Source organism: Mobula hypostoma, chromosome 11 (assembly GCF_963921235.1).
Source record: "Mobula hypostoma chromosome 11, sMobHyp1.1, whole genome shotgun sequence".
Classification (NCBI taxonomy): domain Eukaryota; kingdom Metazoa; phylum Chordata; class Chondrichthyes; order Myliobatiformes; family Myliobatidae; genus Mobula; species Mobula hypostoma.
In genome coordinates, this window is record NC_086107.1 from 90,274,597 (window position 1) to 90,292,612 (window position 18,016).

At 44.2% G+C, this 18,016-nt stretch overlaps 1 protein-coding gene across 1 annotated transcript in view; it reads right to left on the minus strand.

Annotated features, from left to right (window-relative positions):
- Positions 1-18,016, minus strand: part of lin7b (lin-7 homolog B (C. elegans)) — a 37,854-nt gene that overhangs the window by 9,789 nt on the left and 10,049 nt on the right. Inside the window, exons 2-4 of the mRNA XM_063062484.1 lie at positions 4,625-4,743; positions 960-1,031; positions 463-672 (exon numbers count right to left, since the gene is read on the minus strand). Coding sequence (XP_062918554.1) covers positions 463-672; positions 960-1,031; positions 4,625-4,743 — 401 coding nt within the window. The remainder of the gene's footprint in view (positions 1-462; positions 673-959; positions 1,032-4,624; positions 4,744-18,016) is intronic.

Here is an 18,016-nt window from a genome sequence, read left to right on the forward strand (position 1 = left end):
AGACTGGGGGTGACCGGAAAACCTTGACCGCAGATTGATAGAATTCTGTTTCGCAATGGGTTAATGAATATGGGAGAAGGGGTTGAGATGCACACCTGATTGGATTACAGGATCAACACAGAAGATGCTGCAAGAACTCAGACAGCATCTCTGGAGGGAATTGGACATTTGACATTTTTTTGGGTCAAGACCCTTCGTCGGGACCTGAAACATAGACTGCCCATTTCCTTCCACAGCTGCTGCTCAACTCGCTGTGCGGTGCTCCAGCATTTTGTGCGTTGCTCCACACTCCAGCATCTGAGGTCTCTCAGGTCTCTGGTGAACTACAGATCAGCCTCTGAAAACTGTCATGGCACCCTATAACATTCAAGCATTTTTTTGAGAAACAATGGAAAAGCCAGTGCTTCAAAACACATCGCCCACTCACATATATCAGTCTAACTCTATGACGTTAGCACCCACCACTCCGTTCACTGAGAGAAGCTGATCGCCGCGCTTAAGTCCTCCATGTCTATCTGCCACTCCGCCGGGAATAATTCGGGATATGTAGATGGGGGAGTTCTGTTCCTTCCCACCCATTATGTTGAAGCCAAGTCCCTCTTCTGTCTTCGGAAGTTCCACAACCCGAGGGTGTGCGTGGCCCTCACTGGCTGCGAAAGCCGCCACTGTTGCCTGCATTCGGGGGTGGGGGGGGGCAGGAGGAAGGAAATCATCATGGCTGGAAGATTTTTTTCTCTGACAAGAAAGACATACTTGCAATAATATTTTCAGAGCCAGAAGCATTTTACGATCAAAGTCTGTACAATATGTTTGTATGAGATGTGGTGGGTAACTTGTGCAGAGCGAGATCCCAAAAGCAGCTCAGATGTAACCTGAAGCTGCAAGATGTGCTACAGAAATACACGTTTCCCTTGGGATATGTACAAGCAGCTATAACTTATTCATCAGCTAATCGTTACCTTGGCTGTTGCGTGGGCTCTTATCTCAGGGCTGCCACTGATGTCGAGCGTCTCGTAAAGCTGTTCATACACCTGGAATGAGAAACATGTAGCCTATTACCTGTGCTTGTCCCTGGCTTCACACCCCTCTGGACCTATCCAAACGTCAAAACCTGTGACAAAGCAAAACTAAAGGAAGAAAAGAGAGAGAAACGGCAGCCAGAGAAAATTCCCCAAGCACATGTGCTGATGCTAATCCTGGGTTTGTCAAAAACTATTTCAAGTCCACCCATGCAACCAGACACTCCAGTCCCCTTCCTGATGCTGTCAGCGTGTCTGTGGATTCCAGCAGCAAACGGGAAAATACAGTAATCCAGATGCCTCTGTAATAAAGCAATCACATATTACTCTATCATCAGTGAACTGCACTCTGCTCTTCAGAAATTAATGGAATAGACTAATAACTATAATCACCCAAGAACAATGGATGTTCACTAGTGGGTTATAAGCTAATACCAACATATCTCTTGTGGCATCGTCATGGTATAATTATAACAACAGGACTACTAATCAAGAGTTAGCTTCACAAATGCCTTCCAAGACTTGACAAAAAATTACTAGTACATCTCCCATGGAGGTGCACGCGGAATGAAGATTGGCTTTAGAGTTTAGATGAAGCAGTGTTAGCTGAGAAATAGTCACTGAAAGCCTGTCCTTATCTAGATAGATAGCACCAGGCCATTGTCTCCCACACTATCAACGACTTTATCCGCTCAGGGGATCTCCCATCCACTGCTACCAACCTTATAGTTCCCACACCCCGCACTTCCCGTTTCTACCTCCTACCCAAGATCCACAAACCTGCCTGTCCTGGCCGACCTATTGTCTCAGCTTGCTCCTGCCCCACCGAACTCGTTTCTGCATACCTCGACACTGTTTTATCACCCCTTGTTCAATCCCTTCCGACCTATGTTCGTGACACTTCTCACGCTCTTAAACTTTTCGATGATTTTAAGTTCCCTGGCCCCCACCGCTTTATTTTCACCATGGATGTCCAGTCCTTATATACTTCCATCCCCCATCAGGAAGGTCTCAAAGCTCTACGCTTCTTTTTGGATTCCAGACCTAATCAGTTCCCCTCTACCACCACTCTGCTCCGTCTAGCGGAATTAGTCCTTACTCTTAATAATTTCTCCTTTTGCTCCTCCCATTTCCTCCAAACTAAAGGTGTAGCTATGGGCACCCATATGGGTCCTAGCTATGCCTGCCTGTTTGTTGGGTTTGTGGAACAATCTATGTTCCGTGCCTATTCTGGTATCTGTCCCCCACTTTTCCTTCGCTACATCGACGACTGCATTGGCGCTGCTTCCTGCACGCATGCAGAACTCGTTGACTTTATTAACTTTGCCTCCAACTTTCACCCTGCCCTCAAGTTTACCTGGTCCATTTCCGACACCTCCCTCCCCTTTCTAGATCTTTCTGCCTCTGTCTCTGGAGACAGCTTATCCACTGATGTCTACTATAAGCCTACTGACTCTCACAGCTATCTGGACTATTCCTCTTCTCACCCTGTCTCTTGCAAAAACGCCATCCCCTTCTCACAATTCCTCCGTCTCCGCCGCATCTGCTCTCAGGATGAGGCTTTTCATTCTAGGACGAGGGAGATGTCTTCATTTTTTACAGAAAGGGGCTTCCCTTCCTCCACTATCAACTCTGCTCTTAAACGCATCTCCCCCATTTCACGTACATCTGCTCTCACTCCATCCTCCCACCACCCCACTAGGAATAGGGTTCCCCTGGTCCTCACCTACCACCCCACCAGCCTCCGGGTCCAACATATTATTCTCCGTAACTTCCGCCACCTCCAACGGGATCCCACCACTAAGCACATCTTTCCCTCCCCCCCCCTGCATTCCACAGGGATCGCTCCCTACACAACTCCCTTGTCCATTCGTCCCCCCCATCCCTCCCCACTGATCTCCCTCCTGGCACTTATCCGTGTAAGCGGAACAAGTGCTACACATGCCCTTACACTTCCTCCCTTACCACCATTCAGGGCCCCAAACAGTCCTTCCAGGTGAGGCATCACTTCACCTGTGAGTCAACTGGGGTGATATACTGCGTCCGGTGCTCCCGATGTGGCCTTTTATATATTGGTGAGACCCGACGCAGACTGGGAGACCGCTTTGCTGAACATCTACGCTCTGTCCGCCAGAGAAAGCAGGATCTCCCAGTGGCCACACATTTTAATTCCACATCCCATTCCCATTCTGACATGTCTATCCATGGCCTCCTCTACTGTAAAGACGAAGCCACACTCAGGTTGGAGGAACAACACCTTATATTCCATCTGGGTAGCCTCCAACCTGATGGCATGAACATTGACTTCTCTAACTTCCGCTAAGGCCCCACCTCCCCCTCGTACCCCATCTGTTACTCATTTTTATGCACACATTCTTTCTCTCACTCTCCTTTTTCTCCCTCTGTCCCTCTGAATATACCTCTTGCCCATCCTCTGGGTCACCCCCCCCCCCGTCTTTCTTCCCGGACCTCCTGTCCCATGATCCTCTCGTATCCCCTTTTGCCTATCACCTGTCCAGCTCTCGGCTCTATCCCTCCCCCTCCTGTCTTCTCCTATCATTTTGCATCTCCCCCTCCCCCTCCAGCTTTCAAATCCCTTACTCACTCTTCCTTCAGTTAGTCCTGACGAAGGGTCTCGGCCTGAAACATCGACTGCACCTCTTCCTACAGATGCTGCCTGGCCTTCTGCGTTCACCAGCAACTTTGATGTGTGTTGCTTGAATTTCCAGCATCTGCAGAATTCCTGTTGTTTGCCTTATCTAGATTTGTTTCTTTCATTATAAGCTCTAGCATTTATAAATGATGTTATGAACATACAGATGCATTGTGCATGAGGGGTGGCCCGGCAGAGTCCCTACAGGATGGAGGGATGCACTGCAGCATGACGGATCCCATCTCAATGCGGGATTTTGAAGAAAGAAGAGGAAGCTATGGACGGTGGACTCGTATCAGAAACCTAAACAGCAAACTGTTCAGGTGTTTTGGATGGTGAGGTTGTGGTGGTGTGAACTGATCAGGAGGAACAGAGACCGAGGTTCACTGTATCACCACACACCATTCCACTCCAAACATAAATAGTGAAACTGAAAGATTATTAACATTTTCCCCAATGTGACATGATAAATTAGACAGACCACACAACAAAAATTTCCAATTAACCTGTCCATGCCAGATCTATAATTCTTTTCCCAACCCAGTATCATCAGTACATCTTTCCAATTCAACTTAATCTTGATAAAAACATTCATACTTATCCCAACTATTCCTGGGGCAGAACACTCCACATTATAAACATGTACTGTGTAAAATTTTAAAGCTTCATAACCTTTTTTTTTATTGTTAATGGGATGTCAAATTAAAATCTGCAAATGAACTTCGGGGAAGGAAAGGAGAATTGGTGGAGGGCGCTCAGGAATCGGGGATACAGGATGATATTCATGTCACAAGCGCAGTGGGGCAACCGGGAACTGGGCACTGACCTCTTGGATAGCAGAGCTTCAGGGAAGGAAATGGGAATTGGGGGAGGGCACCAGCAAAAGAGGAGGGTTATGGGATGATATTCACATCACGAGCGCAGTAGGGGGGGTCAGGAACTGGACACTGACCTCTCTAATAGCAGAGCAGAACTTGCTCTGAAGAACCCGCTGCAATGTCTGCAGTTTCTGAGGCGGGACATTGCCACTCCGCTGTAACTTCTCCAGGAGCTCGACAGCCCTGGCAACATCTGGAACACACAAGAGGAGGCATCAAGAGTCAGCCAGTTCTCCAGAGCACTCAGGCCCTCAAGTTCCCTGGTTCTTCCTTTCTGCTCCAACTCTTTCACTCAACACTCAGCATGAGGCCCATCTTTTGCTCTTCCTTCATTTATTTACCCTACTTTCCTCCCTCACAATGTCACCAACTCCCAATCCCTCCTTCAACTTACTCCCAACTCCAGAGAACGTCCTAGGCCCCTCAGGTGAGCTACAACAGCTTTCAGTGTATCACACAACACCTGTCTTCACAGAACTGCACAAGGTCTCACAAACTAGTTTGAAAATTAGCACAAGAGGCATCCTGGTCAAACTATTAATTCCTGAATGAACAGCTTAAATCTTCAGCTCATTACACGTTGCTGCTTGTGGGAGGTTCCTGTTTGCAGAGGATTCTATATCACAACAATAACTACACAGTTACTACACTGGTTTTTAAACTTAAGGATAAAGATTAGCTTTATTTGTCAGATGCACATCGAAACATCCAGTGAAGTATGTCTTTTGGTGTCAATCAAATCAAATCAACTGGGTAATCCACAAGTGTTGCAATGCTTCCAGTTCCAACGTAGCACGGCCACAACTTACACGATTCAACACGAAATAATTGTTACTTTGGATCCGATGCAACATTAAAAAAACACAAAAGGTCAAGAACACAATAATAATAAAATATATATACATAAAATAGCTTATATACAAAGATTGATTGTACGTCAATAAAGTGACACTAGGCTGCACACTAGACTGACGGGAAATAATAAATTAGTGGGTGGAGGTGTTGATCAGCCTTATTACTTGGGGACAGTTAACTGTTTTTAAGTCTGGTGGTCCTGGTGTGGATACTACATCGCCTTCTCCCCGATGGGAGTCAGACAAACAGCCCACGACCAGGGTGCGTGACATTATTCATGATGTTACTGGCCCTTTTCAGGCAAGTTTCTGTATACGTGTCCTTGACGGTGGGTAGGCTGATGCCAGTGATGCGTTGGCAGTTTTGGCAACTTATTGTAAAGCCTTTCTGTCTGCCACAGTATAGCTTCTGTATCATGCAGTGATGCAGCTTGTTAGGACGCTGTCTACTGTGCATATGTAGAATGGCAGAGTATGGATGTGCAAAGTCTAACCTCTTCTGTCTCTGCAGAAAGTAGAGACATCGCTGAGCTTTCTTGACTGTGTAGGATGTGTTCTGGGACCATGAGAGGTTTGTGAGATGTGCTCTCCCAGGAGCTTGAAGCTGCGTGCAGCTTCCACTGCTGTGCCACCAATGTAAAAGGGGGTGTGAGTTGTGTGAGTTCTCCTGAAGTTGATAAACATCTCCTTTGTCTTAGTGACATTAAAGAACAGGTTATTTGCCTGGAACGGGGCCTCGAGCTCTTCTACCTCCTCTCTGTAGGCCATCACATCATTGTTGGTGATGAGCCCCACTACAGCAGCCCTGGGGTGGGGAGGAAGGAACAGCTGTGCGTCCTGACTATCTGAGGTCTATTGGTTAGGAAGTTCAACACTGCGTTGCACAGTGGCGTTTTTAGACTGAGTAGTAGTAGTTTGTTCTCCAAAGTCAGTGAGACAATAGTGTTGAATGCCGAAATGAAATCTAGAAACAGCATCCTGACATACGTGTCCTTGCTTTCTAGGTGTGTCAGGCCAGGTGCATGACAGATGCCATGGCATTTCTTTGGTAAGCATATTGGTGAGTTTCCAATATGGCAAGAATGGAGTTTTTGATATGTGCCATTATCAGCCATTCAAAGCCCTTCATGATGATTGGCATCAGTGCCACCGGGCACTAGTTATTTAGTTCTGCAGGTGTAGAATTCCTTGGTACAGGGATGACGGTGGCTGATTTGAAGCATGTGGGGATAGCAGCATGAATGAGTGAAGAGTTGAAGATGTCCGATAAGACATCAGTGAGCTTGTGTAAACACACCCTGAGTACTCAGCCTGGGATGTTGTCTGACCCAGTCGCCTTACAGGGGCAGACTCTCTGCAGAGTCCTTCTCATGTCTGCCGCCGTTACAGACAGTGGCTGTTCACCTGGGAGTGGGGTAGCTTTCACGGCCAGTGTTGTGTTGCATGCCTTGCCGCATGCATAAAAGTTGGTTAGAGCATCGGGGGGGGGGGGTGCGGGGGCTGTCACTGGCACAGTCAACACCGCTTTCCTGTGTGTAGTCAGTAATGGCCTTGACGCCTAGCCACATCATTATCAGACAGGTAGTCCTGAATTTCTTGTGTGTAGGCAGTGTTTGCCTTCTTCATGCTTAAGATGAGATTTCTCCTGGTTGCTCTGAGAGCTGTTCTGTCACCAGACTTGAAAGCAGTGTCCTGGGCTTTTAGTAGGGAGTGCACCTCCATGTTCAGCCAGGGCTTCTGGTTGGGCTGTGAGATGGCCGTTCTTCAGGTACCAACATCGTTTATACACTCACAGATGACAGAGGAGGCACATTCCTCAAGCTCTGTGTCTACTCTGTTTTGTTGTGGCTCCTTGGACATCTGCCAATCGGCTCATTCAAAACGGTCCTGAGGTACAGAGATTGCCTCATTAGACCGTACAGTGATGGTCCTCATGACTGGCTTCTCCGTTTTCAGCAACGGTCAGTACACTAGGATTAACATTCTGGAGACATGGTCAGAGAGACCAAGATGAGGGTATAGAATGGCTTTGTAGGCTTAATAACCATACACCTTTGGAATGAGGGAGGAAACTGGAGCACCCAGAGGAAATCCATGCAGTCACAAGGAGAACACTTTCCATATTCCATTCAGCCCATCAGGTCAGTGCCAGTTTTCAGTTGCATGTAACATTCCCTCAATCTTGGTAAATGGGCGATTAGGACAGAGCATAACGTCCTGGGGAAGGGACAAGGCACCGAGAAATGGGAAAACAGGAGAGGGCAATGAAAGGTCAGTAATGGGCAAGGCCACCAGCAGTGAGGGATTTGGACACTGCATTAGAAATTGGGGGCTGGTAGGTTAACTGGTGATTGTAAATTGTCCCATGATTAGGCTAGGGCTATATCAGGGATTGCTGGGTGGCTCGGCTCAAAGATCTGGAGGGGCGTATTCTGCGCTGTATCTTGATAAATAAGGAAGTATTTAGAGTGAACCATTTCCCTTGGCAGGGACATCAATAACTGGGGAATGTGGATTTTAGGTCATTGGCTCAAACATTAAAGGGGAAGAGAGGACATTTCACTGAGACAATATGGGGGCAAATTATAGAGTCATACAACACAGGAACAGACTATTCAGCAATCATTCATGCTAATCCCTTTCGTTCTCCCCATAGTCTTATCAACAGCCCCAGATTTTACCACTCATTAACGCAGCAGCGACGATTACAGCAGCCAATCGATTCCTCACATGTTGTTGGGATGTTTTGAGAAAACCCCGTTCAGTCACAGGGAGAACATACAAACTCCGTGCAGGTAGTAGCAAAGATGAGGATTGAACCCAGAACTCTGAACTGTAAACGGCAGGTCTGCTAGTTGTACCATTGCACTGTCCTTTGTGTGTCCTGAGGCCAAGAAAGGCATTAAGTAAACTGATTCCACTTCCTTCTTATAACGTCCAACAAAGGGACTAGAGGGAATAACTGGGACGCATGAAATAAAGGGGTTAACGTCATATGAACAAAATATTAACCTGAAAACAGTTGTTTGTAGGAGATTGATAAATGTTGCAGGGAGACCGATAAATGATGCAGTTCCTAAGATTCCACAATTGGAAGATTTTTTAAATGACTTGTGTCGGGTGAAATTTCAAAATTTGTAGATAATACAAACTAAGCTATGTGATATATAGTGAGAAAGATAATAGACTGCCAAGGCATTCAGGGCTCACAATACTGTCTCCTCTACTCGGGAAAACCAAAAGTAATTTGTCTGACTGCTTTGCCCTTCATCCAGCTTGCATGCCTCTTTCATTAATTCTCCCTTTTATTCTCAACTCTTCATCTTTAACTCCTACACACTTCTAGTGAAGACCAACAAAGCACCTCACCTGTCAACAAACCATGTTATAACCTTCCAGAATAAATGATTAATTCAACAATTCAGACAACTACTGGTGACAGCATTCTCACTTTTTCATCTAGACAGTTCAGATTCCATTCACCTCCAAAGAACTTTTTGTTATTCATTAGTTACCCCAACTCAACACTGCTTTTGTTAACCCATCTCTCTTGGTCTCCAGTCTTACAACAACTTTCCTTTTTCACTCTATCTCTCCCCCTTCCCTACAATTATCCACTTGAAACACGAAGACACAGTTGGTAGAAGCTCCAGACTCAGGTTCAATCCTGACCTCGGGCTGTCTGTGTAGGGTTTACACATTCTCCCTGTGACTGCGCGGGTCTCCCTCGATGTTGCGGTTTTCTCCCACAACCCAAAGATGTGTGTCTGGTAGGTTAATTGGCCGCTGTAAGTTGCTGCTCGTGTACTGCAAGTGATAGAATCTGGGGGGAGTTGGTGGGAATGCAGGAGAATTAACATAGGATTAGTGTAATCAGCTGCTAAATCAGTACAGACTTGGTTGGCTTGTTTCAGTACTCTAAGACATTTCTCTTTATGACATTTCCCTGTCCACAATGCTGGATATTTTTAGCACTTTCCGTTTTTAAAGCATCTACAATTGTTTTGCTCTCCAAGGTGAACAGCTGCAAGGTACAGGTTAGATCACAATGGACAATTGCGTATTGTCACTGGTCACCCCATGCAGGGAGGGTGCAAAAAAAGATTTATTGGAATGAGCAACATACACACACACACACATAAGAGATTCTGCAGATGATACGAGCGATGTCAAGATTCAGTTGTAATCAAACCAGAAAATGAAGGAACCAGTCTGCTGGATTATAGACAAGATTATGGGAGAGGATGCAGTGGAGATGCCTGGGATGGACTGTTTTACTAGAGAAAAGAGGGGCTACAAATGGCAGATGCCACAATCCAAAGCAAAAATAAGAACAGACTGCTGGAGGAACTCAGTGGGTCAGGCAGTGTCTGTGGGGCAAAATGGACAATCATTGTTACAGGTTGAGTCTGGCCGAAAGGTTTCAATCAGAAATGCCGAGTGCCCTCCATAGACACTGCCCAAGTTCCTTCAGCAGGCATTTAGAAAGCAGTTTCCTAGGTTCTTCCTCCTTGGAATGGAAGAAGCTGCAGAGAGGGGAGATCTGGCACATATGTTTATGTGGAGCTTCGATGGGAAACTGTTCCCCATACAGGAGGTGTCTGTAAATAAAGGCATAGGTTTAGGGTAAGGCTTCAGAGGGTTAGTGGGGATATGAGAAGGGTGTTTGAAATCTAAAACATGCTGTCTGAGGGGGATGGTGGAATGAGGTACTTTCATGATTTAAGTTTCTGAACAAGCACTTGAATCACCAAGACAATAGGTTATGGGCCATATTCTGGTAAATGGGTCTACCATGGATGGGTATGTGATGACTAGTATGGATAATGATGGGCTGAAGGTCCGTTTCCATACTGGATGACTCCATGAGAAAGTTAAAGAAAACCAGACCATTTATCGTAGAGTAAAGGAGAGAACCATCAAGCTCCTGAAGCATAGGGGTTAGCTTCACTCGCCCCATCACTGAACTTCCAACAACTCTTCATCTCACGTTCTCGATATTTATTGTATTTATTGCTTATTTATTATTTTTCTCTTCCTTTTGCATTTGCAGTTTGTTTTTTTTTGCACATTGGTTGTTTGTCCATCCTGTTGGGTCCCATCTTTCACTGATTTTATTGTGTGTTATTGCATCGGGCAGCAACCTTGCTGCTTGTTTAGCATCTGGTCTGTGTTTTTACAAGGCCAAGTTGCTAGCTCGACACTCAACCCAGCACGGGTGAGGAAAGTGTACAAGGCGCCAGCCAGATTCAAACCCAGGACAACTCACCTCGAAGTCCACTGCTGATGCCACTGCAGCACCGGCTGGCAGATCCTTGGATTTATTGTGATTGCTCAAAGAAAATAAATCTCAGGGATGTATATGGTGATTTACATGTACTTTGATAATAAATTTACTCTGAACTTTGATAGAGCTTTCAAGAGCGTGGTGGAAACAAGGAGGGAGGCTGGTCCTGCTAGTGGATGGTGCACATTCATAGTGCCAGACTCAAGTTGCCCACGCCAACCTTGCACCTTATTGTCTACCTGCACTTTCTCATAACTGTAAAACATTATTCTGCATTCTGTTATTGATTACCTTGTACTACCCCAATGCACTATGGATTGAATTGATCTGTACGCAAGGCATTTCATTTTACCTTGGTACGCGTGACAATATAGCATAGAACAGTTCAGCACAATACGGGCCCTCCGGCTCACGGTGTTGTGCCAATCTTTAACCTACTCTAAGATAAATCTAACCCTTCCCTCCTACATAGCCCTCCCTCTTTCTATCATCCAGGTGCCTATCTAAGTGTTTCTTAAATGCCCCTAATGCACCTGTCTCTACCACCACCCCTGGCAGGGTGTTCCATGCACTCACTATTCTCTGTGTAAAGAACGCTCTGTTATCTCCCACTGTACTTTCTCCTATCACCTGAAAATTATGTCCCTTTTATTTAAACAAATTAATTTACCAATTGAACCATTCTACAGTTACACAAGATATGTATTGGCTTGCCATTTATTTCTCTGCTGAGGGAAAAAGATGTAACACACTCAAAATACTGGAGGAACGCAGCAGGTCAGGCAGCATCTATGGAAGGGAAGAAACAGCCAGCTTCTCAAGCTGAGAGCCTTCTTCAGGACTGAATTCATGATTCCTTTCCATAGATGCTGCCTGACCTGCTGAGTTCCTCCAGCATTTTGTGCGTGTTGATCAAAATTTCCAGCAACTCCTGTGTTTATGATTAGATGCAATATTGCTTTCCTATCCAGGCCTCTCACGATTTTTACATCTCAGTAAAATGAGATGTAATCCCCCATCGGTTTTCTCTGCTCCAAAGAAAAGACTTTAAAATTGTCAGCCGTGGGAACACCCTCATGAAGGTCCACTGTCCTCATCCTCCAATACAGTTACTCACTCCCTGTAACGTAATGCCCACTATACACAAAGATAGTGAGAGGAAAGAATTATGGAGTGATCAGAACAATAAGTTAAAGATGTTAAACACAAGGTAACATAGGCTTGAGTTATGACATGGGTAGAACTTTGAATGACTTCACAATTTTTCCAATGAAAAATGATATCGTTTCTGTTAAATAGGGGCTGTGGACAATTCTGATTTGATGGAGATGGACGTGAAAGTACAGAGGAACATCTGGAAAAATTTCTGAAACGCTCGTTCGCTGCTGTCGTTACTGCGCGGTCGGGAATCTTTCGGAGGGAAGGTCTCAAGATCCCTGGCTTTGCCTGCTGTTGGTGACCGAGAAGGAGGTCGAATCATTCGGATAGAGATGGCGCTCAGTACTCGGTGTCAGAGAGCTGATCAGAGCTTGAAGTTTTCGGATGACTGAGAGTCGGACCGTGGTCGGGTATGGCAGGGAGAGTTTTTCTTCCTTCTGTCCGTCTGCGTGAGATGTGGGACATTTGAGAGACTTTGAACTTTTACTGTGCTCATGGACTTCTTCATCAAGTTATGGTATTGTTGCACTGATGTAACTATATGTTATAATTGTGTGGCTTTGTTAGTTTTTTTCGGTCTTGGTCTGTCCTGTGTTTTGTGATATCACACCAGAGGAAATATTGTATCATTTTTTAATGCATGCATGAATAAATGACAATAAAAGAGGACTACGTGTCTTCATAATCTAATATCTAATCTAATATACTTGAGTGATGATAAACCTGATTCTGATATGGGTCTCTATCGTGGACTGAGAGTGGGACGGAGGCAGGGAGAGGGCAGGGAGGGCAGGGAGCCAGAAGTACCAGAGAGCCATTCTGTAATGATCAATTAACCATTTGTTTGGAATCAAATAACTTTGCCTGGTGTCTCAGGGCTGGGTGTGTCTGCACCCACGCCACCACCCACCCCTGGTACTCCATTTCTGCCACCTATCCCACACCCCTCCTGCGCGCTCCACCCTCGCCGTTCCTTACATCCTTTGCTCCTGTCTGATTTACAAACTCATTCTCTGTCCCACGTTGACAAACACAGAACCGTGCAAAACTCTTAGGCACCATAGGTATATACATATGCCTAAGACTTTTGCACAGTACTGGATATGTTACTATATACAACCCTGAGATTCATTTTCTTGCTGGCATATTCAATAAATCCTTAATAGAATAATAACCATAATAGAATCAAAGAAAGACCGCATCAACTTGGGTGCTCAACCAGTGTGCAAAAGACAACAAACTGTGCAAATACAAATGAAAGAAATAATAAATAAATAAATAAACAATAAATATTGAGAACATGAGATGAAGAGTCCCTTGGTTGAGGCAACGTCTCAATGATGAGGAAAGTGAAGTTGAGTGAAGTTATCCCCTTTGTTTCAACAGCCTGATGGATGAGGGGTAATAACTGTTCCTGAACCTGGTGGTGTGAGTCCTGAGGCTCCTGCACCTTCTTCCTGATGGCAGCAGCAAGAAGAGAGCATGTCCTGGGTGGCGGGGGTCCCTGATGAAAGCTGCTTTCCTGCGACAATGCTTTGTGTAGATGTGCTTAATGGTGGAGATGTGCTTAATGGCGGAGATGTGTTTAATGGCATCTCTTGTGGACCTGGTGTGCTGGTAGGCAAACTGGAGTGGATACAAGTCGCTTCTCTGGCAGGAGTTGATATGGTTCATCACCAATCTCTCAAAACACTTCAGCATTGTGGATGTGGTGCTGCTGGATGTAGTGATTAAGGCAGGTTACCATGCTCTTCTTAGGCAGTGGAAATTACTGCTGAGTCTCTCAAAAGCAAAGCTGGAGGTGTATGCCTCATGATCAATTCCTCTTGGTGCACAAATGTGTCAGTGATGTTCCAATTCTGCTCACCAGACCTGGAATACCAGGTAATGAAGTGTCGGCCATTTTACCTGCCATGGGAGATTTCAGCAATCATTTTGCTAGTGGTGTACATTCCACTTCAGGCCAATGTCAAACAGGTTCCAAATGATCTGAGCAATGGAATCAACATGCACGAAATAGCACACCTTGACGCCTTCACCATCACTTTGGGGGATTTTAACCAGGCCAGCTTGAAAAGGTCACTAAACAATTATCATCAACAAATCACTTGTAGTACCAGAGCAAACAACACAGTGGACCACTGTTACACCACCATTAATAGTGCTTACCATGCTACTGCACGCTCGCACTTCGGAAAGTCTGATCACCTAGCTGTATTTCTGCTCTCCCTCAGCATAGGCAAAGGCTGAAGAATGAGAATCAGAATCAGGTTTATTATCACCAGCATGTGACATGAAATCTGTTAACTTAGCAGCAGCAGTTCAATCAAGTCAAGTCACTTTTATTGTCATTTCAACCATAACTGCTGGTACAGTACACAGTAAAAACGAAACAACAATCCTCCAGGACCATGGTGCTACATGAAACAACATAAATCTACACTAGACTACCTGAAACAACACAAAACTACATTAGACTTCAGACCTGCACGGGACTAAATAAAGTGCACAAAACAGTGCAAGACAGCACAAGAATTAATAAACAAGACAATAGGCAGAGTAAAGGACAAATTACAATGTAATAATAAATGATGTAAATGTAAATGTAAAAGTAAACAATGTTTTAGCAGGAATACATAACCTAGCAGAGCTGAAAAAATATAAATTAAATAAAACATAATAAACAAGTAAATCAATTATGTATATTGAATAGATTTTTTTAAACATGCAAAAACAGAAATACTGTATATTTAAAAAGTGAGGCAGCGTCCAAAGCTTCAATGTCCATTTAGGAAGCGGATGGCAGAGGGGAAGAAGCTGTTCCTGAATCGCTGAGTGTGTGCCTTCAGTCTTCTGTAACTCCTACCTGATGGTATTGTCCTGGGTATGACTCTAAACTGCAACTGGTGATGAGGCTCTGACTGAGGACTTTCAGAGCTTTGGGAAAAGTGGAGTTACCCCTTAGTCATTCATTGCACCCAGGGCCGCTCTGACCCGGAACGGTGGCACCTGCAAGGGTTCCTGCTCAGGATACGAGCGAAAGCCAACGGCAGATCCGGCAGGTTCAGTAATTGAACTTATGATGGAGAAGGCGGGTGAGCTAGGACCTCAAATGTCAATGGTTATAGTACAGGCAGATGAACATTTAGGAAGAGAAATTGGCGACTTCTTTAGTTCGTCCAACGGTAGGCAATAGCAAACCTCCGTTGCTAGATACTAGGTTTCCTAGAATCTATTTGCTAAGAAAACCATGGCCAAACTCACAAAATGTATCACACAACAACAGCGTCAAGAGGATCTTCAAGACAATTCTGAAGATGCTTCGCTCGGTAGGGTTGATTCTGGTCAGCAGGGAATCCCCGACTGTCACCAACCTACTGCTCATAAAATTCAAGTAACACAAAAGAAAATTATTGCCACTTGGAATGTAAGAACCCTATATCAAGCAGGAAGATTGGACAATGTGATAAATGAATGGAAAGGCTAAAGATTAATATCATGGGAATTAGCGAAGTTTGTTGGATAGGTGCTGGAACGTGCCAGAATAGAAATAAAACACTAATTTATTCTTGTGGAACATCCCATACTGATGGAGTAGGAATTCTTATGGATGAAAACATGGCAAAAAGTGTTTTAGGACATTGGGCAATATCAGAAAGAGTGCTCCTTGTTAGATTCAGAGGACAACCATTTGATTTAGCAATTATACGGGTATATGCACCAACAACAGATGGAACAAATGAGCATATAGATAAATTCTATGAAGAGCTTGAACAAGCAAAGAATGGATGCAAATCTCAAGATATTGTTATTGTCATGGGAGATCTAAATGCTAAGGTAGGACAAGGTGCTGATGGAAATACCATAGAAAAGGGGCCCCCAACCTTTTTTGCACTGCAGACCAGTTTAATATTGACAATATTCTTGCGGACCAGCCGACCGCGGTGGGGGGGAGTAGGGTTGCCAACGGACAAGAGTAGCAGCCAAATACGTTGTGTTTACCCAGAGAAAGACTACAATGACCATGAAGCCTTGCGCAGGCACCAGAGCACATGCGTGTACCTGCTGATTTTTTTCTACAAATCGTTTTTGGCGATTCTGTTCGGGGGGAGAGGGTGTTAATCACGACCGGAATATAGGTAATGAGTGGTTAATACACTCAATTTCGTTTCTAAAAGGATTTATCTAATGAATTTAATATTAAACACACAGCGCATATTTTCCTCACATGAATATAGCGATAAGTCAATTATCAGGGGAGGACAGGGGAGCTTGAAGTAAGTGTTGAACAAACTTCCAGTAGAAGTGGTAGAGGCAGGTTCGATATTATCATTTAAAGAAAAATTGGATAGGTATATGGACAGGAAAGGAATGGAGGGTTATGGGCTGAGTGCAGGTCGGTGGGACTAGGTGAGAGTAGCATTCAGCATGGACTAGAAGGGCCGAGATGGCCTGTTTCCGTGCTGTAATTGTTATATGGTTATATAAGTAAGTCAATACCATCATAACATTTTAAGTAACGTTTGGATATTAAACACACAGCACATATTTTCCCCGTATGAACATATAAAATTATTGCAACACACCAATATCGCTGAATCAGTGGGAGCCCTGGGCTTGTTTCCCTACAACAAGACGGTCCTATCGAGGGGTGATGGGAGAGACAGCGATACTCCAAGGGGGTTCCTTAAGTCCAGTCTATTCCGCAATTTAGTTTCCGTTGCATTCATTGCAGAAAACTCCACTTCGCAGAAAAATGTTGGAAGCAACGTTTTCAGTGCTTTTGTGGCTTACTCAGGATATTTAGCCTTGACTTTGATCCAGAATGCCAGCAGAGATGTTATGTCAAACATACTTTTCAGCCCGCCATCATTTGCATGCTCAAGGAGTTGATCTCCTTCCCGCACTGACATGGATGACGCGTGGGTAATGACCTCGCATGCGTTCAAACTCAACAGAGGCTGTGACAGGGAATGAAGAAAGGTGCAGCTGACTCCTATCACCAAATCATATCGTTTCCTCAAGGCCCGGTAGCGCACGCTTTGTGGCCCGGTGGTTGGGGACCGCTGCCATAGAAAAATTTGGACTAGGGGAAAGAAATGAAGGAGGTGAGAAACGGGTAGAATGGTGCAAGATGAATAATCAGGTCATTATGAATACCTACTTTAAAAACCATCTAAGACACTTGTGGACCTGGAAAAGTCCAGGTGATAACAATAGAAATCAAATTGACTTTAGAAACTCAGTGACTCAATGCAAAACATATCCAGGTGCAGACTGTAATAGTGACCATAACCCAGTAGTATGTCATGTAAAGGTAAATCTTAAAAAACTAAAGAAGCAAAAACCTGAACAATCCCTTGACTACTTGCAATTAATTAAAGAAGAAAACTTAAGACAAAAATTTACAATTGAAGTATGGAATAGATTTCAAAGTCTAGAAACAGAATCTGTTGAAGATGATAGCAATCATGTAGAAATGAAATTTAACTCTCCAAAGGATGCCTTGGTAGAATCAGCAAAGTCAGTGATTCCTAAAAAAGAAAAAAGCACAAAGAATAAATGGATGACAGATGAAATCAAAAATTTAATGGAAGAAAGGAGACGGAAGAAAGCAAATCCTATAGAATATAAGTCCTTAGATAAAAAAGAGTTAAAAGCTTACATCAAAAAGCCAAAGAAGAAAGGTTAAACCAGGAATGTCAGCAAATAGAAAAAATCCCTATTACTGATCCAAAAAGGTTACATCAACAGATCAAGAATATCACTGGTAAAGAGCTCCCCTGTTCTTCAAGTGGATGTTTGAAAGCAAAGGACAGTACCATTATCATGGAAAAAGATGAGATTATGAACAGATGGACTGAGTATATTCAGGAATTGTTTGAAGACGATCGAGGCGAAAAACCATAAATTAAGAAAAACATCGAAGGTCCAAGTATTTTAAAATCAGAAGTTCGTAATGTAATAAATAAGATGAAGAAAGGAAAGGCAGCAGGTCCTGATGAATTAGTAATAGAACAAATTATCGCCCTTGATGATTATGGAATTGAAAAACTTACTGATTTAATCAATGACATTTATGAGACTGGAATAATACCAGAAGAGATGAAAAAAATCAGTACTTATCACTCTTCCTAAGAAACCTGGAGCAATAGAATGTGAATTAC